The sequence below is a fragment of the Nicotiana sylvestris genome, chromosome 10 (genome assembly GCF_000393655.2).
Source record: "Nicotiana sylvestris chromosome 10, ASM39365v2, whole genome shotgun sequence".
NCBI classification, from domain to species: Eukaryota; Viridiplantae; Streptophyta; class Magnoliopsida; order Solanales; family Solanaceae; genus Nicotiana; species Nicotiana sylvestris.
In genome coordinates, this window is record NC_091066.1 from 1,837,634 (window position 1) to 1,859,323 (window position 21,690).

Consider the following 21,690-nt stretch of genomic DNA (forward strand, 5'->3'; position numbering starts at 1 on the left):
AGGGACATGCGTGTTACTAAGACTATTGGTGAGCAACTAAAAAACTACCCACTAACCTTCTACCCTAATCCTCGACCTCTACACCCTCTTATCAAAGGTCATATTCTTAGTGAGTTTGTGAGCACGTGATTTTTGCCCTACATGAAGATAACTCCTAAAAATAAACCAAATATGATTTTTAATAGATTTTAGAAGTTTTTCTTTATTTAGTTGCATTTTATGCATTTTTAATATTTTAAAATCATAGAAAAATCATAAAAAATGTCACGTTTTAATTTCATGTCATCTTAGGTCCAATTTGCACATAGGAATTAATTTTATTAAGAAAATCACAAAAAAATGTTATTTTTACATATTTAGCTTTTAGTCTTTAGAAAGTAGTGTTTTCATTTAGTTTTAAGTTAACTAGTTATTTTAATAGATAAACAATTTTAATTTTTACAAATTAGATTGATTTATGATTAATTTAGGATTTTATTAGATTTTAAAACCAAAGAAAAAGAAAAAATGAAAAAAAAAGATTTTTATTTAGTCTTCCTACCCAAAGTTAATTAGCCCAAATTCATGACCAAAATTCTTTCAAACCCAAAACATTGAGCCCATACCCATTTCTATTTGACCTAAACTAATCTTACCCCCTATAAAATAACACATAACTTCTAAAATGAAAAAGGTCGTAGACCTTGACTACACAAAAAACGGCAGTCATCATCTCCGGCCATCGAAAAACACCTAGTGCTTCATCTTCTCCAAAAGCTAGAGAACATCCTAAGCTCTTTAGGCGATAATCTCCAGCCGTTGCTGCTTCTTCAACAGAGCTGTTCCCTTTGAGCTTCATCTTCTTCGCTCCTAAGCAGCCATGAAGCACACCTTTCAGCCATTAAGACAACCTGAATAAACCTCAAAAACTAGCTGATTCCACCATGAAAACCAGTCCCTAAAGTTTCAAACAACAGCAGAAAATTCAACTGCTTCTTCGCTGAAAAACCAGTAAAATTCTCCACAAATTTCAGCTTGAAACTAGCTTAAAAACAGACCTGAATCAACTCCCAAACCAGCCCGAAAAGCAGCTTGAAAGCACCACCCAAACCCAGTAGATTTGAGGTCCGTTTGGAGGTCTCCATTCCTGTGGATTGTCGGATTCCGGCAGTTGTTTTCTTTTCTTTTTCTCGCAAGTCGATTCAGGTTCACTTCTGTTTATCTATTCCCCGTTTGATTCATATCACTCTATATGTCGCTTTTTCTTTAATTTCTTTGTTGAGTCTGTTTAGTAGTTGAATGAGATTAAATGGTATTCTGTTGCTTAATTTTGTATCATTTTTATACTGAATCTTCAAGAATTTGTTTAAAGTTAAAAATAGAGCTTTATGCGTTTAAGAAAGCCTGTTATTGTTTGAATTGGTGCTCAGTCCAACTCCTACTGTTGCTTCATTCTTTTACTGTTATTATGTCTTATTTGATAATTACATGAAATCATGCCAATGTTTCCTTTGATTTTTCTTTGTTTGAACGTTGATTAGATTATTAGTTTTTTTTTTTTTGCAAGAATATTTTAATCTAATGTAAATATCTGGGGGAAGTTGCTAGGAGTAGGTGAAAGGTTTGGGCTTTTACATTGGTTGTGGGTTTAATTTTGGAGTAAAAGAATTTTGGGCCTAGAAACAGAAAATATGCAGGGCCCATTTCTATAATAACATTGTTGATCCATTTTAGAGTTAGCCCATTTTTATGACAATTCATAAACTAGCTCCTCTTACCATAATCAATCCACCTCTTTCCTTCCGCAAAAATTTCTTAAATTTTAGATTTCCACAAGATTCAAGCGCATACGAAACAATCAACTTTTGAAGCACTCGTAGAAAATGTTTTAAGCACGCCCCTAATAAATCAAACCATCGTGACCGTGTATACGTTCGCGTAACACAATTACGAATCTCGTTTTAAAAAAAATCGAGGGATGCGTTTGCGCAACTTCAACCAAACTTTTCTTAAACAAAATAAACAAAGCGTTATTAATTGTGGACACATTCGCGTGACATAATTTTTGACGCGCCAAAAGAAAAGAGTATACGTACGCGTAACTCAGTTCTTTAATTACGAATAAATCAAGTTTTTAAAAGCAGTAAAAAGATAATTGCACATAGGTTTTAAAAAATGAGTAGTTAAATAATTAAGCAAATTATAAATTGCTAAGCGACCGTGCTAGAACCACGGAATCCGGGGGTGCCTAACACCTTCCCCCAGGTTAACAGAATTCCTTATTTAGAATTTCTGGTTCGCAGACTCTTAAGGTCGAAACTTCCTCGATCTGGGATTTAAAATAAACCGGTGACTTGGGACACCATAATTTATTTCAAGTGGCGACTCTGATCAGATAAATAATCCCATTTCGAATAATGTCACTTAAAGTGGAAAAACTCCCTTATACTACATTCGGGTGGGTAAAAAGGAGGTGTGACAAAGCTGAAACAACGCCATGTCCTATCTAATCACCTCTCTCCAGTACTTTTTAGGCCTACCTCGACCTATTCTCATACTCGCCATGGCCAACCTTTCACACCTCCTAACTAGAGCATTAATGTTTCTCCTTTTAACATATCCGAACCATCTCAGCCTCGACTCCCGCAGGTCGAAGCTGCCAAGTCTTCCGAACCGGAGGCCCTGCCTCGTGGTGAAGAGGCTCTAAAGAAAGATACAGGTAAAGCCCTAGAATCGCCTGAGGTCGAGATTGTTCCTCGGCCATCAACAAGCACACTTGAGGGGGCAGGTTCAAAAATCCCTAACACTAAAGAAAATGCCCAAGCGATTTGCTCGGGGCCATGACATTAGGTCATTCTCCCTCTCTGCCGTCTTACTCCGAGGAGGCCGTAAGAGAGGCTCGGGACTTGCAGATGCCTGACGTAGGCGGAGTCTCCAGTGAAGAAGATCTTTTACGGGATTGGTTTATCGGGGTCGATGATGTCGTTGAACTTAATGACGCATCTACCTTCTTCGAAGAGGCTCAACGTCTTTTCACTCGAGTAAGCATCAACTCCTACTTGTTGCAACTTTCTTTTTCTTCTTCTTCTTCTCCTCACCTATTTCCTTTTCTCTATGTATGCTGTTGTTAGCTTAAGTTACAGACTTTGCCTTTGCTCAACACTGATTTTGAATCTCCTTAGATTATGATAGATTGAGTTGACTTGTTTGAAGAGTTGCTTGGAAGGTATTAAGGACTCAACAAGTTTAAGGTATGTTAAGGTACTTCCCTCATTCTTTTGGCATGATCTAAAGTGAAATGAACATAAACAATACGTTATTTCATAACGGTTCTACTCCTAGCAACTAAGGCTACCCATATTGTTCTTTCCTTATAAAGTCACTATATAAATGTATGTATGATCCTTGAATCCTATTGAGTTTCATATTAATGGTATGGATGTCCATAATGTTAGTTAAAGGTACAACGACCTTATGTCACTCCGAAAGGTTTAGAACGTGATTCCATGAGTCCAGCATGCATTATATCTATATATATATTTTACTCTACTAAGTCGTGCTATAGTTGGCCGGGTACGACAACTATTGTGCGACCACTAATTAGGTGGGTTTACCGATCTCCACGTGGCGGGGGTACGATTCTACCAAGCCTTGTGACGGCCGGGTACGCTTTTACCGAGTCCTCTTTGAGGCCGGGTATGATAAGATGATGATGATGCCCACAAAGGCGTATGTTTTTAAAAGTTTATGTATATATATGTATTATGCATTTCATATTAGTAGCCCCCTAGAGGCACTCCAATGTTACAGATTGTATCTCCTTTATCTCTCTTTACATTACTGTTATTGTTTACACTTTCCTGCCTTACACACTCAGTGCTTTATTCGTACTCACGTCCTTTTTGCCTAGGGGTGCTGCGTTTAATGCCCGCAGGTCCCGATATACAGGTTAACATTCCTTTCTAGTAGGCTATTAGCTCAGCGGAAGGTGTTGGTGCACTCCACTTGCTCCGGAGTTGCCTATTTGGTCAGTATGAACATATTGATTGGTATGACGGGGCCCTGTCCTCACCTTTATGATGTGTATGTACTCTTAGAGGCTTGTAGACAGACGTCATGTATATGAAAGATTGTATGGCCTTATCGGCCTATGTTCAGTGTACGAGTGTTCATTTTGGTCTTATAGGACCGTATGTCACATGTATAAGTTTGTATTACATGTTGGGTCGTCCTATGTCAAGCATTCCCTTATGTTTTATTTTGGTTATATCATAGCCCCTTCCGGCCCATTTACCCATGATGGTATGATAAGAAAGATATGCTACGTTGGTACTCGATTGGGTAAGACATCGGGTGCCCGTTGCGGCTCTCCAATTTGGGTCGTGACAAAATGACTTAGCTACAAAATAACAAACTATCTAAAATATAGGCATTCACTCTATGTACAATTATATTCATAACATCTACACTTTTTTAATTGGAGTATCTTTTTATACAAAAGTTTAATGACACTCCCTTTCCCCCACAAGTTTCTGTTTGTGACACTTAAAACCTTCTTATCTATCAACATTCAGCCATTCTAAGGTTTTTGCACTTTCTCTCTAAATCTCTGAACCCACTAGAACAACATTACAGCTGTAGACATGTAATTTTTTATCCTCCCCGAGATTTTACACATTTTAGTGTTAAATATTTAGTTTAGGCCTAATATCGCTATTTTGACATTTTAAAACTTTTTTGCTTTATTCACCTTAAAAATAAAAAACTACAAAAAATATTTTCCTTTAATTTAGTTAATTAATATTTTTTTCTAGCAATTTTTAAAATATATCTTATTTGTGAAACTGAAAACCACAAAAATAGTCACATGATTTGTGGGTTTACTACACTAATATTAGCTTTATTAGTTAGTGTTATCATAATATGTTTTTAAAAGAAAAAAAGTAAATATCTTTTAAGTTTTTATGGGATCATTGTGAATTATTCTTATAGTATAATTTGAGTTGGGAGTAATGTCATATTTGGTTCTCGTAGTTAGTGGGGTTCATTTTGACTTTTAAAAGTTTTCTTTACATAATTGAAGAACAAAAAAAAAGGAAAGAGCTCATGAATTTTGTCACTTTCTCTAAGGAATTTCTCCTCTCCTCAGGTGACAAAATCACTCATATAATACAATATCATCAACCCACCAAAAGAGGAGGAGGAACGAGCGGAACCCTAAGAAGAAAAAGAGCCGCAACAGTGAAAAACGGACGACCCCATCCCTATCCTATCTTCATCTCGAGCCTTCTGCCATGGTTTCTTCCTAACCATCAACGACCAGACGCTGAAACCTAACGAACCTTCGTTCGTCATCATCTTCTCCGTATCTGAATACACACACATACAAACAGGGATGGGAATTTCAGTCCGAAAAAAATCGAGTGAACAATAGTGAGAACAGATCTGGGACGAGCCAAAACAGGGTCAAACTCAATCCAATTTCAAGGGACGTTCAGTTGCCGAGGTTGTACTCAAATAAGGAGTAGAAAGCAATTTTTCCAACAATATCATCGTGTAAAGCCCTTCTCGGTGTTGACGATCTCTTTGCTGGGGTAAGTTATTTTTATTGAAATTCTAAACTTTTTGGTGATTGCATGTTTGGTATTCCTCTCAAAATTCTGAAATGAGATGTTGTGTGGTATGGGTCTGTTATTTTTCCTGATATTTTTCGACAAAGTTCCAAAGAGCAGTTTTTTACGCGATTCTTTGTTGTGTGGTATGCCCTAAGTTTCTTATTTCTGAGAGTGAAAAAACCACTGCCTTATGGGTAGATATGATACTGCTCTTGCTGCACAAACAATTGATTTTCTGCACAAGAAAATCTCTGCCTTATGGGTTTTAGTTGTTGGACTTTTCAAGAGTTATGTCTGTAACTCTTTTCTGATACATTGTGTGATGCTTGGTATTTTGATATGTATTTTAATTAGAAGGTTGCCCTATTGCTTTTTAGAATTAAAACCAAAAACTGCTCTTCTCTGTTCTCACAAAGCTCAATTGAAGTATATTTGGGAAATATTTTGTTCTTCATAGGCCTTCCGAACTAAAATTAGTAGGTCCACACTGGTCAAGGCAAAATCGTTATTAGCAGAATTAGGCTTATTTTATGCACAAATATAACACTATGCTAGGATAGAGAACATACAGAGTTGAAACTGGCAGCGGTAGCCTCTTCAGTGTCATCTTCAGTTAAAATGCCAACTTCAACAAGTTCCAGTAGCTCTTTCCTAGATATGTTCCAGTCTTGCTCCCTCTGTTCATCAAATTTCTACCAAAAAAGCTTGACGTTTTCCACTCCTTACTTTACAGTTCACGCTCATATACACTACTATTTCTGAGCTGGTGCAGTATATTATTAACTAAGTATTTACTTTTAGCATAATCAAACTAATGTTTTAAACAATTTTCAGCCTGAAACGGGAAACGGGAAGAACAGAAATTGAATTTTATGTTTAATTAGTCTTTCTAGTTGGAAGGTTGGGGGCGCGATTTTCTTTAGCTGCTTCATAAATATTCCTATAAATTCTATTCCTAAAAACCGGCAATCGTAGACTGCTTTGGTTTATCTATTATGACGGATGGAGGGCCCCAAATCGAGTGGCGGCTGGTTGCCCTTTAAATTATGTAGATAGAAGAAACTATTAAATAGATAATGAGTAGGTGAATGAGGGCTGGAAGGAACGATTGGAAGGAGAACACCAGGAAAGTTATCTTTAAAAAAAAGAAAAGGAACAAGGCGAGAGTGAGAGGGCATGAACGAGAAGAATAGGTCAATGAGATAATAATCTGCGAGAGGTCATCTGATGTTGTTCGCGACAAGGAAAAAGAACTTGCTGTGGGAATGTTAGCTGTTCTTTCTCCTGGAAACATTATCCACGTTACCTTGTAAAACACGTGTTGATACATATATGGACCAAGAATAGCTAGTTTTAATTAGGCGGCGACAACTATTATGCATTTATAGATGAGCTTGATACGGTTCAAGTTTATGAAGAATGAAAGAATCCAGCCCCTTCTCCTCCTCGTCATCATCATTTATGTTTTTGTCGTAACACATTGACTTGATTTCTCGGGTTAAAATGAGACGTGAGACGCATTGATGTTGGAGTTTTTTTTCCTTCCATTTGTCGCTTATGTGATCCGTGTATCTGTTGATTTATTGTTTTGTCTGGCGTATCTTTCTTCAGTTTTATACATTAATGCATTAACAAATCCTGGGTTGACGGTGAGAGCACTGTTGGCTATTAAGCGGTGCTTTATATGACCTTTAAAGTTAACTTAGGTATAGATAGACAAAGGATCTGTGAATGAAGCTAATTATATCTAATATGTGAGTATTACGGTTCATTTTCTATTTTACAATTTGGAAAGTACTAAACAACAGTAGCACCTACTTTAGAAAGGTTACAAACTATATACGGTTATTTTGTTTCATTTGTGAATTTTAGTGGGTGGCAGTCATGTCATTGTGGAAGTGATCGTAGAATACTTCATTGGATTTTGTTGATAGTTTGTATTTGCTAGCTCTTCTTTCTTCAGAAGAGCATCTACAGATGTAGATCAAGAAACAGCTTTTACTTATACTATTATTAGACTTCGTCTTAAGAGCTGCCAGTTGGAAGTGTTTTTGGGATCATCATTTCCTTATTTATCACCAATTGAAATATGATAATGAAACTAGAAATTCTGGGGAACTATAGGCTTCGTATTATAGGCTTATCATTTTAAGCCCATGGTTCAGTATTATTATTGGTTGATGATGATATCAAAATCATACAACTCTTTCATTCATAACGTGTTATTCCTGCATTTCTTCTTCCTTTTTTGTTCTTTCCAGGGTTAGTCGGGGTTTCTTGGACACAGTCCCTAGAACCTCTTTGATTATATTAGTAATAGGTACCACCAAATTAATTACAACTGATTTGTTCTATTGAGCCGAGGGTCTTTCGGAAACAGCCTCTCTACCCCTTCGGGGTAGGGGTAAGGTCTGCGTACACACTACCCTCCCCAGACCCCATTAGTGGGATTTCACTGGGTTGTTGTTGTTGTTGTTGTTGTTGTTCAGTTGCCGAGGTTCCGGTTTCGCTTTGGTCTTTGTCTGGTTTATTTTCCGATTTTTATTCGCGTTTCAGGTATGTACTTTCGATTCGAAATGCTGTAAATGTCGTTGGATGATCTATTACACTGAAATATGTAATAATTTTTCCTTTATCACTCTGCAAATTTTAGTACTCAATTTTCCTTTTCCTCTGTTTCATTGCGTCGCTTATGTGACGATTATGTGCTTCAAATTCAGTTGTTGTCCGATTATATGATGTTGTGTGACATTTTGAGTAATAGTTTTCTGCTTTAAACCGGGTGGTTTGCTTCAGTTTTGGCAACTTTTCAGAATTGCAAAGCTTAGATGTGAGTTGGTTTAACCGGATAAAGGATCTATTGAATCACTGAAATTTGGCATGTGTGTTGAATCTTTTGTTAATTCTGTTCCTGAGATTGTTGTGTCTATCGTATCACTGTAATATGGTTCTTGAGCATATGTTTAGTTTTGTTTAACAGGGCGGTGTCAATTTGCTTTTTTCCGTAAATGGAAGAGTCGGGATGCTTTCTTTGCATCTTTGTGGATGAAACTTAAATTTGTGTATTTAGTTATAACTTAAATTCATTGGATATTATATAAACGTTGGTGGGGAAAAAGATAAAGTGTGAGGAATATTGAGGTTGTTGCCTTAAATGTCAGTGAACTCGACCAAGGCTTTTGAGTTTTCAACAACTTAGTTGTTTTTAAGAGAATACTTGCTATTTGCAAGGTTATGCTTGTTTTTAGTCTTCTCTTTTGTTGTCTATTGTGTAGCTGCTTGAAGTATATATTGTGGAAATGTTGTTTTTCCTATTCCCAATGTGACACTGTTATGTCATAGTATGGGCTTGTGTTAATCTTACATGCTTAAACTTTTAGGTGATACAAATGAATCAATAATTATGTCTCGGTCCGTAATTAGTTGGATCTGAAACAATCAACACTTTTTAGCCATAAAAAAATACGTGGAACTAGTGGTGGTTTTCTCAATGCTTATGCAATTATTTTCTGCCTGCTATTTAGTAAGTATGATAGCTTGCTAGTGGATGGGAAGAGAATGTCCTCTGTGATTGGCAGATTAAAGTAGGGTTATTATATGGAAATTTGATTAGCAGGAACTTAGTTGCAAGTGGTAGATAAATTTTTAGAGAACGCGTCATTCTTGTATCCCTTGACTGTGTGTCTCACAGTAGCGTGAGGCGATGCGATGCGAGCAGCCTGCGCTATTTTGGTTGCGTTGCGATTGTAAAAGGCGAGCGCCTCTGCTTGTGTAGCGAGAGGCGGCGTCGCTATTTGAAAAAAAGAAAGTAAAAGGTGCAAACACTTTAAAACATTAGGGCTTGGGTTTTTCACTTCTTCTCCTTCAGCGATCTTTTCTCAGCAACAGAAAAATTAGGGCTTGGGATTCATCTTCAGCCATCAGCGACAGTAACCCAGGTATGTTTCTTTCTTTTCTTTTCTTCTTCTTCTCCTTTCTTCTTCTTCTTCTTCTATTTCAGCGACAGTAACCATTGCTGTCTTCTTCTTCTTCTTTTTTCTTCGACAGTTCGACTTCAACCATTGTTGTCTTCTTCTTTTTTCTTCTTCTTGTCTTTTATTTTTTGTGCTCTGTTTTTCGACCAGCAGAGCAGAGGCTCTTTCTTTCTTCCCTTCCTCTTTCTTCTTCTCTTATTTTTTTTTTGGCTCTGTTTGGAGCAAGCAGCAGAGGCAGAAGAGTGTCTTTTTAGGCTCTGTTTTTTTTATTTTTTTATTATTATTATATCTCCTGTTGAGCCGAGGGTCTCCCGGAAACAGCCTCTCTACCCTTCCGGGTAGGGGTAAGGTCTGCGTACATCCTACCCTCCCCAGACCCCACTAGTGGGATTTTACTGGGTATGTTGTTGTTGTTGTTGTTGTTGTTGTTGTAGTTATTTAGTTATAAGTGATTGAAATGGGATAAAACTTATGGGTGAGTCAAGTTCCAATTTCTCAGATAGAGAAACATTTAATAATTTCTTATGGTGTAGAATTATATTTGGTAATTTAATCTTATCTACTTCTCTTAGCGTATAGAATTTTGTTTCATGCCTCACGCTATCTGTTTTATATGTAATGCTTGGCGTGGATTTTCTATGTTTACTCATTTATATGTCAAAATTATACTTATGACATACATATAGAAAGGTCATACAGTATGTATCAGAATTGGTTTCTTCTGAAATTAAGGCTATTTAAGGAGTGTTCGGAAAAATCTGACTAGTATTAATAACGAGTATGTTACAAATCCGGAGGTGCATTTCATGTGATCCGGCTCTAATTTCCAACAAGGTTAAATAGAGCGTGTCGTGAACCGCGGGTGCATTTCATGTAGCGTGGCTCGCGATGTGTTTTAAATAACCTTGAATTTTCCTTAAATAAATAAAAGGGGTTTGAAAGTTGACGGTCCTCCAAATGCAGTTCTCTTTTAAATTAGAATTAGAGGTGTGCCGTGCTGAACAAAAATGACAATTGCACGGGCCTCATTTGATTAATCTTGTTTTGTCCTTAGAATTTGAGGTGTGCCATTTAGTAAATTCCGTGGCCCTCGCAAATTGTAAACGCGTAGTTGCTTTAGCCGCGTATTTTAATAATTTACCTTCTTAAACTCGGGTGTGCATTTCATGTGACCCAAATCAAATCCCAAAACGTTGAATAAAATGTGTTCAGGATTGCGGGTGCATTTCATGTGACGCGATCCAAAGACACGTTTTAAACAACGTTCAACTTTCTTTAAAAAAATTGAATAAAAGCGGTTAAAAGCTAAAATTGGCACATAGGTTCAAAATGTTTTAAAATCAGATAACTAAGCCAGATATAACAGTTGAGCGACCGTGCTAGAACCACAGAACCCTGGAATGCCTAACACCTTCTCCCGGGTTAACAGAATTCCTTACTCGGATTTCTGGTTTGCGGACTATTAAACATAGTCAATATCTTCCTCGATTCGGGATTCAACCGGTGACTTGGGACACCATAAATCTCCCAAGTGGCGACTCTGAATTCTTTAAATAAATCCCGTTTCGATTGTCCTTTAATTGGGAAAACTCATTTATGCCCTTGCAGGTGTAGTGAAAAGGAGTTGTGACAACAACAATGGAGAAAAGGGAGGAGGCGAAAGAGTTGGTGGAAGAGGAGGAGCAAGTAGTGAACCCATGGGAAGTATCAGCAAAAGACGGCGGCAAGATTGACTACGACAAATTAATCGATAAATTCGGTTGCCAGAGGCTCGACGAATCCTTAATCCAGCGTGTTCAACGCCTCACGAATCGGCCGGCTCACGTTTTCCTCCGCCGCAGAGTTTTCTTCGCTCATCGTGATTTCAACGATATATTGGACGCTTATGAAAAAGGGCAAAAGTTCTATCTATATACTGGCAGAGGACCTTCCTCTGAAGCCTTGCATTTGGGTCACCTTATCCCCTTCATGTTCACAAAGTAATTAATTTAATTGGGAGGACTTGATTGCAAATTTTTTTAAAAGAATTTTTTTTTTTGGTGTGAATTTATTTTGTTTTTGTTGTGTTTAGATATTTGCAGGATGCATTTAAAGTGCCGCTAGTAATACAATTGACAGATGATGAGAAATGTATGTGGAAGAATTTGTCCGTGGAAGAAAGCCAAAGACTTGCTCGTGAGAATGCTAAAGATATTATAGCGTGTGGATTTGATGTTTCCAAGACTTTCATTTTCTCTGATTTCGATTATGTTGGTGGGTAAGTGAGTAACTTTGTTTTTTCCCTGATTGTGTTTGGTATGAGAATCCTTTTTTGATATTTTTCAGTGTTTAGTAGGTAAGCAAGTATACATACGGTAATCATACAAGGAGCTGTATACAGTATAAAGATTCTATTTTGGTGATATTTTGAGTTAAACAGTTGAAAATAATATCTAACAGATGATTGAAGCAACTGATACAGCATGACATGAGTGTTGGGATTTTTTTTTATGGGAAGTGTCATCAATGTAACAATATCTTTTCTTTAGGGGGGCGGGGAGAGGAGGTGACTATGTAATTTGGTTTTCATGTTTCTATTTGTTGCTATGGAAGTGATTAGACTGAAAGTTGCCTTTTAGAATGGAAATTTTAGCTTTACATGTTATGTCATAAGTAGAATTTAATTTTGAGCAGAGGGTCTATCAGAAACAGCCTCTCCACCTTCATAAGGCAGAGGTAAGGCGTGCGTACACATTACCCTCCCCAGACCCCACTTGTGAGATTCCACTGGGTTGTTGTTGTTGTCACAAGTAGAATTTAAGTGGTCGTAGTCGTACAAGGATGCAATCAACTTGTGTTTTCTTTCTGCTCTGTGTGTACAGCTCCAGGAGTTGTATTTACATAGTTTTATGGTCCGTTTCTAACAAGAACTTTTTGCATAGTGCCTTTTACAAGAACATGGTGAAGGTTGCAAAATGTGTCACATACAATAAGGTGATTTCTGCTTACTTTACATCCACAGGAGCATCTTATGTTAAGAGGCTTTTGACCTATTACGCTATGCGGTTTGTTTTTCAGGTGGTTGGCATTTTTGGTTTCACAGGTGAAGATCACATTGGGAAAGTTAGTTTTCCACCAGTTCAGGTAGCCTCCTCCTCAATGTGATAGCCATAGTCTTTCTATTAACTTACTCTTAACACTTTTTTAGATTTTGTTGTAATACCAAAGTTAGTGAAGTATATGTGCCTTATGTTTCATATTTGTTTTCTTATTTTCATGGCAAATAGATAAGTTGAGAGCCTGAAGAAGGTGGAATAGTATACATTATATCCCCCCCCCCCCAACCCCCAAAACACACACACTCACCGCAAAAAGGAAAAGGCTGAATAGTAGCTTGCTTTTAATTTTATATGGACTCGTCCTCTGCTCAAAATTGAGGAATTTGAATTGGGTTTAGAATGATAGAGAAACTTAGACAGGTGATACAAAATTGCAGGCTGTTCCATCCTTCCCAAGTTCATTTCCTCATCTGTTTTCTGGCAATGATAACATTCGCTGCTTGATTCCATGTGCCATAGACCAGGTTTGTTCTTGCTCCTATATTTCTTTGTCGGATTTCTTCAATTTTTTTGACATGTGATTCCTTATAATTTCTAATTATATTTGAATGATTAAGCAATTTGTTTTGCAATTATTATAATGGAGCAATATGTTTTGTTGTCAACAAAATAGTTTTGGTTGTATGTTAGTCGGATGGGTGTCTTGTCTGAGAGTGATGGTTATGTCCCAATCATTAGAAGCAATCTTGATTGGCATCAAGGATCTCCTCATAACATCCTAATTATAACATCCACTATGATAGAAACCATTGAGCTCATGTAAAGAGCTCTTCTTTGATTTATATGTTTTATTGAGAGGCTTTTATTGATTGTACACATCACTACTGTTAAGTTGGCAACATCTTTATGAATATCTTTATTTTTTTTTATGAAGTAAGAAAATTTCATTAAATGGCATCAAGAAGACGCATAGCAAAAAATATACAACAAAAGTGTGGCTGCTCATATACAAAAACTTACTGCATAACTACAGACACAATCCAAAAAAATTCAAAACTAGTTACAGGGGCCTGCATAACTACAGACACAATCCAAAAAATTCAAAACTAGTTATAGGGGCCTGGTTGAACCAACTAAATAAATAAATTAATTAGACTACTTGCTTTAAGAGAGTGATTAGGAGTTGAAATCCCATGAAAACATCTATGATTTCTCTCATTGCAGATGCACCAAAAAATATAAGCAGGCACCATTTGCTAAGTTTTCTTGATGGATTTCCCAACTCTCCATGAGCACCAGCTCTCATAAACATCCTTGATACTGTAAAGCATGACCCAATCAAGTCCAAAAACTGATAAAAACATGTTCCATATGCCAGCTGCTACTGTGCAATGAGAAACAAATGTCTCACTCTCAAATTCCTCCTGGCACATAAAACATAAAACATCTGTTCACTGTCGGAATGCTTCTTCTACTGAGGTTGTCTTGAGTAAGGCAGGCTTCATATAGGCTTGTCCAGATAAAACCAATTACTTTTATAGGGAGTTTGGTTCTCCATATAAGCTGCCATGTCCATTTGTCAATCAGCTCTTTATTGGAGCATAGATTGTTATATCCTCTTTTGACAATATAGGTTCTATCTTTGGAAGCCCCCCATTCCAGCTTGTCCTTCACCTGAGGGTTGACGTTAATATTTGATAATTTTGAAAGCAATCTCAGCAGGTCATTTAGTTCCCAGTCTTGGATATCTCTTCTGAACTGCAGTGCCCATGCGTTATCTTGCCAATAGTGGATTCCTTGTTGCTGGCTGGTAAAGATAGACTTGGGTGTTCGTCTTTCAGAATCTCTGTCCCTATCCATCTGTCTTTTCAGAAAGAAATATGAGAATTCCCAAGCTTGAATGATGGCTTGAGTTGGAAGTCACCCCATAACTTTGAAATGTGTTTCCATGGCTTAGAACCATGTGGCAGTCTACTCTGTCTAGTACACCAGTTATTTGCCACCCCATATTTTGCTTGTATTACAACTTTCCACAGCCCGGGGTTGTCCATGTTGTACCTCTGGTGCCATTTCATTAACAAACTCTTGTTGTGTAAAGTGAGATCTTTTATTCCTAGCCCTCCATGCACTTTGAGGAGGCCATTTAACCAGATGGAATTTGTGAGTTTAACTAAATCCTTCTCATAGAAAATCTCTTCTTAATTGATCAAGTCTCCTCTGAACCTTTGCTGGGGTTGGAAACAGGGACAAGAAGTAGGTAGGAATGCTATCCAACACATTGTTGATGAGTGTAATTCTACCACCCAAAGAGAGATACTGCATTTTCCAGGAAGCCATTTTCTTCAAAATTTTCAATTACTTCATTACAAATACCTAGAGCTTTGTGTCTAGCTCCCAGTGGAAGACCAAGATATGTTTTAGGGAAAGAGCCCACCTTACAACACATTACTTCCGCAAGCTCTTCCAAGTTTGGAACTGAATTGACTGGATAGATGATGCTCTTCAACATGTTCTACTAAAGATATTTGACTTGTCAAAGGAAAATGCCGGATGGGCCATGTCATATTCCTGTTCAAATTATGGTATAATATTTCTAGGATTCAAGTTATTGTCTCGTTATATTTTTCTAGAAGTTGGCAGACAAAGAACTGTTGTAAATATGAGATCATACAAAATGAATATTGATCAAATACAGAGTAACTTTTCTTTTTTGTCTATGTGACGGTAAAACAAAATGAAAACCAGAGAGATGGTTTAATGCTTTTTCTAAATACAAGTACGATCTTTGGTTGATCTCTGCTCAAGAATTGTGAACTATGTTGCTTTTCTCCCTGATTCTGAAAAGGATTAATTTTTTTAGTATGAATGTTGATTCAACTATACTTCTTAACCTTGCAGTTACGCTCAAATACTCTTTAACAATTGTAAATTGGCTAGTTCATGGGATGTGCTTATTGATACATCATTTAGCAAGTTCAAGCTTTGATGTGGATCTGCTTAATTAAGTAGGTCACATGAGCCGGAAATCTCCTAGTTTGCTTGAAATTAAACTGGTTAGATGATAGATAGACAATATCATGTTACTTAAAAAAAAAGATGGAATCATGCTGAGGTTTTGCTGCTTCATGTCTTTCTTTTTTCTCTCTGCAATGTCTGCCATGATCTTCATTAATGATAGATTCCTCCCCCCCCCCTACTGAAAAAACTAACATAGGTAAATGATTTTTCAGGATCCTTATTTCCGAATGACTCGAGATGTCGCTCCCCGGATAGGTTATCACAAGCCTGCTTTGATTGAATCATCTTTCTTTCCTGCCCTTCAGGTTTTTTTCCTTCCTTATAGACCAGTGACTGAACAATATTAGTTCTGTTACAAATACAATGAAGTTTCACTATGATGATGCTTCTGTGACTTCGCCTTTTACAGTTAATTAGTAATTTGTTCTATGACATTTATTTATCCGTCATCAACTTCTTGTTGCTACAAGGTTTTAACTTTTCTTGCTGCAAGCTGGCCCGGACACTACTATAGTTAAAAAAAGATATTACATCATCAATAATCAAACATTTAGATAGAATCATTATCGCGTACCCATCGTTCTCCCTTACCCATCATTCTGGAATCTAAAGCACCTGCCAGTGCCCTGTGGTATGATCCTTTTGAGGTGCGACAGTCTTTAGACCCTAATTTCTTACAAATGAAAGCAATGTTCTGCTTTGGTGCTTCATTCTGGTTATATATGAGTATTTCAGCATCTAAGTTGGAACTGTTAACTTCTCACCTTTCTGATTGACAAAAAATTGCAGTTTACTGCTTGTGCTTCGTCATAGCTTAGAGACCAATAAATGTAGCATATTTTGGTCATAGACCTGTACAACATAAATTTAGTTTGTTCATTTACTTATTTAATTTTTGTATAGACCGAGTAATGCAGCATTCCTGAACGCTTTATTCTCTCCCTGGAATTCTGCTTGTGCCTAGCATCTGGATTGTGATTCTTCATGCTAGAGAAGTATTTCTCGACTAGGAAAACGAGTTGCCTCCTGCATAGAATTGATATGAAAAGAAGTTAAAAACACTTAAGCTTACTGTAACACATCAACTTCTCAATCGATATTAACATTTTTTTTGTTTGTTGATGAAGTAAGTAGATTCATTGCTGGCATCAAGAAGATGCAAATTGTACAAAAGAGGTGTTGTTAGCTTCATTACATTTGTCTGTGCTATAGCAGGAAGCTAACAAGTTACAAAATAAGAGACCAAGCTAATCTATTCAGAATGTTAGCTCTGGATTACAAAAAACTGTTTAATGAAAATTCCATAAAGCCTGTGGAAGACAGTCCCCAAGGAAACTGAAGAAAGAATTTCCTTGTTAGATGTTCAATTCAGTCAAGCAAAGCCCCACATCTTCAATAACTTTTTCACAAAGGATTCGTCCTAGTTGGAACACTGTTTGCTAGAACCATTGTTGTCCATATTACAAATAGTCTCCATATAAATGTTGTCTTCTACTAACAGATGGAAATGTGTGTTGACTAATAAATCATCTTTCATATTTCCAAAATGTCAAATAAAATCTGTATTTTCTTTTCATTTTTCCCTTTCTTTTTACCACTTTCACGCTCTTCCCAGTGGAATTTGGTTCTTAATTAGTGCAATTGCAGATGATTCTTGAGTTCCAACTTAATTGAAATGGATTACTAACTATATAATGGTTATTTCATTTCATCTTTGTTCTTTTTCTGATGTGGCCACCTCCATGCTTGTAATCTGTCTGATTCCCAATAAGTAGAAATACAACTGTTTCTCATCCTTGTTACTTGTCAAATTAGTTTGTTGTTTCAGCTTCTGATTTTTAATGGGTCTGCTTGTAAAAATTCTTCTGCATTGCCTTTCTGTTAATATTCTACATTTTGTTGAACATTTGCAGGGGGAGAATGGAAAAATGTCTGCTAGTGATCCAAATTCTGCCATTTATGTGACCGATTCAGCAAAAGAGATAAAAAACAAGGTTGGGGTTTTTTATGATGTGAACTGTATTATTACACACCTTCTCAGAAAATAATTCCTTCCGAAAAAATATACTTTACACATCTCACATTCATCACCGTAAAATGAGTTGGCAGTTCTAGATTTGTTAGAACCCCTACATGCTTAGGAAGGATATGCTTTGTTCTTTTGCTACTCTCTTATTTTTGGTATCTAACACATTACACAGATTTTTTTTATTAAAGGTAATAATTATTACAATTGGGGAAGCCCCCATATACAAGCTGTATGCCAAAAAGGAGAGAACCTACACCGAAATATGATTCTCAATAAAAGAGGCCCTATCCTCTATACTAGTTGGGATCTCATAAGTACACCAAAAAGAAACTAGAAACAAAAGACTACTTTGTAATTTTACAAAATCTTGTTCCACCCCTTCAAAAGGCATCCTATTTATCTCTTTCCAAATAACCCACATGATTGCTAATGGGGCAAGAATCCAAGCCCTCAGACTTCTCTTTACCCTCCTATGAGCCCAACTATGCAATGCTTCTTTTACTGTGCCTGACATCACCCATTCCACCCCAAACAAATTAAGGACCACCCTCCATAAACGAGTAGTCACTTGACAGTGCAATAGGAGATTATCTGCATTTTCACCCGAGCTTTTCCATGTGAAACACCAGCTGATATATGTGATCCTCCTCTTTCTCAGATTTTCCACTGTCAAAATCACTCCCCTTGCCGCCAACCATGCCAAGTAACACACATTTCTCTGTGCTCTAGAGATCCAACAGAGCAATGCATTCCTCTCTGCCTAATAAACTCTGTTAATAAGATTTAACAATTAATAATCCATCTCTACTCTCTCGCTATCTCCATACACATTAATAACCCATTTCAACATGGGACCTTGTATAAGATGTAGATTCTCTAGAAGATCTCATTTGTTCTTTGTAGCTGTTACAAGATTGTTTTTGCAACTTTTTGGGTCTTGTAACCCTGGTTTTACTCCTTAGCACAGTCTTTGTGCTAAGGACTATCTTTTAATATAATGAAATCTGTTACCTTCTCAAAAAAATTAACCCATTTCAACATTTGGTTAGCTACTGATCAGGTTTCAGCTACCACTAAATAAACAAATAAATAAAATAAAATAAAATAAGCTAAGATAGGGGAGAAGTTAAGAAGCTAGGGTGAGTCAAGTTACTCTATGGTTCCAATCCTAGATGTTAAGAAGTTTCTCTGTCTATAAATGCGAGCAATTGCTGTTGCTGTGCTTGATAGTGTATTTTGACCTTCAATGCCTTTTAGATGAAGAACCTGCACTATGTTGGAATTTTAGTTTCATTTAGCTGATACCTTGTGAGCAAATTGAAGAGATTTTGGGGCGCTCACTATAGCTGTTGGACAGAGTGTGGAATGTGTGTTTTTCTTTTTCTATTATTGTTATCATTGATAATTGTAATTGAATTGCTTCCAACCTACAACAACAACAACAACAAAAAAACCAGTGTAATCCCAAAGTGGGGATAAGCTTTCCAACCTATTGAGTAAAAAATGATATCTATGATGCACACTCTTGAGAAGAACCTTATCATACAATTGATGTTAAAGATACTTCTAAATAGTAGATGACTTTCAACAATAATCGTAATGGAATTACACTGTCTGATTTTGGGCAATTCTCATCAATGGCACAAGTGTGCCTTCACCTTTATACAGTTTTAAGTTGTGGATTTTACTGACTGAATCTTCTGTTTGCAGCCTCATATGATGTTTGAGATTATCCGATCAATATATGGGCTTTCTATTGCGCCTTTTGTTTGTATTACTGGGACAACTGTAGCATTTTGCTGGACCATCTTGTTAAATCATCTTTGTTACCTTAGTGTCTTCAATCAATACTTGCAGTAGTGAGAAATTTTTTCTGTAATTGCTTTTCCATACTTATCCTTCTCAGACTTCAATGTGTTCTTTTTAAAGTTCTTGTTTGTGGGGAGGGAAGAGTTGGGGTTTCTTTTTTTTTTTTTTGGGGGGGGGGGGAGGTACTATGCCCTAGCGTAGGAGTCAAGTCCCACTACAGTAATTTTGAGCTAGGTAACACCGGAAACTGAGGCTATTGGAGTTTGCTTCCCCTTTAGAAGTTCTTATATAGGTTTCCTAGATGGATATTATCCAGACTGATTACTCTATGCTAAATAACTCATCTCTACAAAGCAGAATAAATGACCCTTTAAATTGTAACTATGTGCAGATAAACAGATATGCATTCTCTGGTGGGCAAGACTCAATTGAGTTGCACAGAAAGTACGGAGCGGACTTGGAGGTAACCAAATTTATATGGACCCACTTGCTAATTCCTAGGACTTGCATTTCTATTAAATAATTGTATGTGCCTGAATTTGACAAGAGGGGTTGCTCTGATGGTAAGCAACCCCCACTTCCAACCGAGAGGTTGTGAGTTCGAGTCTCCCCAAGAGCAAGGTGGGAAGTTCTTGGAGGGAAGGATGCCGGGGTCTATTTGGAAACAGCCTCTCTACCCCAGGGTAGGGGTAAGTTCTGCGTACACACTACCCTCCCCAGACCCCACTAAGTGGGATTATACTGGGTTGTTGTTGTATGTGCCTGAATATAGCATCTTGAGGCTGCGGGTTGTCTCTGCCTGTTCTCTTCTCGATTGGATTGCTAAAATTTTGTATCATCTTTACCCACGGAAAAAGAAGAAGAAAGCAAAGTAAAACCTCTCATCTTGGATATTGTCTAGGTTGATATACCATTTAAGTATCTTGGCTTTTTCCTGGACGATGATGCTGAGCTGGAACGCATTAGAGAGGTTAGTGTACATATTTTGTCATCTCATTTCTTTACAATTCAAAACTTTCATTGGTAGAACTCCAGCATTTGGTGTTTAATTTAGTTCGCACAAGGACTAACCAGTAGTTGAAGTTACCAATAATGGTCATATGCTCGCTTTCAGGAATATGGGTCTGGACGTATGCTAACAGGTGAAGTGAAAAAGAGGCTCACTGAAGTTCTAACAGATCTAGTTGAAAGACATCGACGGGCTAGGGCATTGGTGACTGATGAGGTAACTAACAGTAACTTCTGGTGTAACCTGAAGTGAACTAGCTCTTCCGAATTTTAAAGTACTCATTCTCCATTTCAAATTCCCTTAGATTATCAAGTCAATTTGTCCTGACTAATCTCAATTTCAAATGACATAATTTTCTCTTTAGTGGCCAAAAAATACAGCTTGGTCTGCTAGCTTAAGTGAACACAGAGATTGAAATTAGCGCCAGTTCTCCATTTTCTTTTACTACATAGGATCCTTTACCTAACTCATTGTTGCTGAGTGGTGTTTACTCTTCCTCGGACAAGTCACTAGATATGTCAAGGGTGTGAATTGCTCCTCTTATGAGCATGACATTCCTTCACTGTTATTTCAACACTCAATTTGCTGCCTCTTCGATTATGTGCGCTCAGGGATAAAAAAAAAAAGGGGGGGGGGGTTGTGAGGTTCTTCTTTAGTGCATCTTTTGCTGGTCCAAATTACTGTATCCCTTTTTCCTTTTTATGTTTCTCTCTCATTCGACGTGCTCTATGTTTTTCTTACTATTTCTTTATGTTTTCAATTCCACTAATTTACTTGCTTGTTGAATGGTCTTTCCTGCAGATGGTAGATGCTTTCATGGCCGTTAGACCTCTTCCTAATATGTTCAACTGAATAGGCAAATTTTCGTCACGTCGATATGTTCTTTCTTGGGGCAACTAGTCATTGTTTCTCTCGATTTCCTGAGAGTTGTTTCTTCTTTAATTGTAATTTCTTTTTTTCATGTATTTTTATAACTCGTAAATTTCAGTTATATATATTTGCAAAAAAAAAGAAGTCATGAAGATGGCATTACTCTTCCATTCTCTCGTTGAAATTTACACCATTTTGAGGACCCTAATGCTTCTAGTTTGGTTAGGTACTAGATTTTCTTCCACAACCCCATAGATGGTAACTTTAACATGATTTGTTTTCTAATCACTTGTATCCCTTTTTGTCTGGCATTTGTGGCCCTTTCCCTATTTTTAATGAAGTCTCTTGT

General features: G+C 37.0%; 1 protein-coding gene across 11 annotated transcripts; it reads left to right on the top strand.

Annotated features, from left to right (window-relative positions):
• Nucleotides 1-663: 663 nt before the first annotated feature.
• Nucleotides 664-21,509, top strand: LOC104217808 (tryptophan--tRNA ligase, cytoplasmic). Of its 11 annotated transcripts, none has more exons than XM_070160243.1 (15): nucleotides 664-1,185; nucleotides 3,162-3,230; nucleotides 3,890-4,006; nucleotides 5,129-5,573; nucleotides 11,177-11,547; nucleotides 11,640-11,825; nucleotides 12,490-12,541; nucleotides 12,626-12,691; nucleotides 13,044-13,130; nucleotides 15,837-15,929; nucleotides 17,538-17,618; nucleotides 19,854-19,925; nucleotides 20,364-20,432; nucleotides 20,577-20,687; nucleotides 21,273-21,509. In XM_070160243.1, exons 5-15 carry the CDS (start codon nucleotides 11,207-11,209, stop codon nucleotides 21,321-21,323), a joined length of 1,209 nt encoding a protein of 402 aa, XP_070016344.1. In that variant the 5' UTR covers nucleotides 664-1,185; nucleotides 3,162-3,230; nucleotides 3,890-4,006; nucleotides 5,129-5,573; nucleotides 11,177-11,206; the 3' UTR covers nucleotides 21,324-21,509. The 11 variants fall into 11 exon arrangements, with proteins under 11 accessions (XP_070016344.1, XP_070016349.1, XP_070016347.1 ...); XM_070160248.1 differs by having other exon boundaries at nucleotides 3,172-3,230; XM_070160247.1 differs by lacking the exon at nucleotides 664-1,185 and adding an exon at nucleotides 2,664-3,020.
• The last annotated feature ends 181 nt before the right edge of the window (nucleotides 21,510-21,690 follow it).

Bases quoted from the DNA above. Each gene is read 5' to 3' on its own strand.
- LOC104217808 (XM_070160243.1), top strand. From the start codon at position 11,207: ATGGAGAAAAGGGAGGAGGCGAAAGAGTTGGTGGAAGAGGAGGAGCAA. The intron at 11,548-11,639 runs GTAATTAATTTA...TGTTGTGTTTAG, and splicing joins ATCCCCTTCATGTTCACAAA to ATATTTGCAGGATGCATTTA. The intron at 15,930-17,537 runs GTTTTTTTCCTT...GAACATTTGCAG, and splicing joins CTTTCTTTCCTGCCCTTCAG to GGGGAGAATGGAAAAATGTC.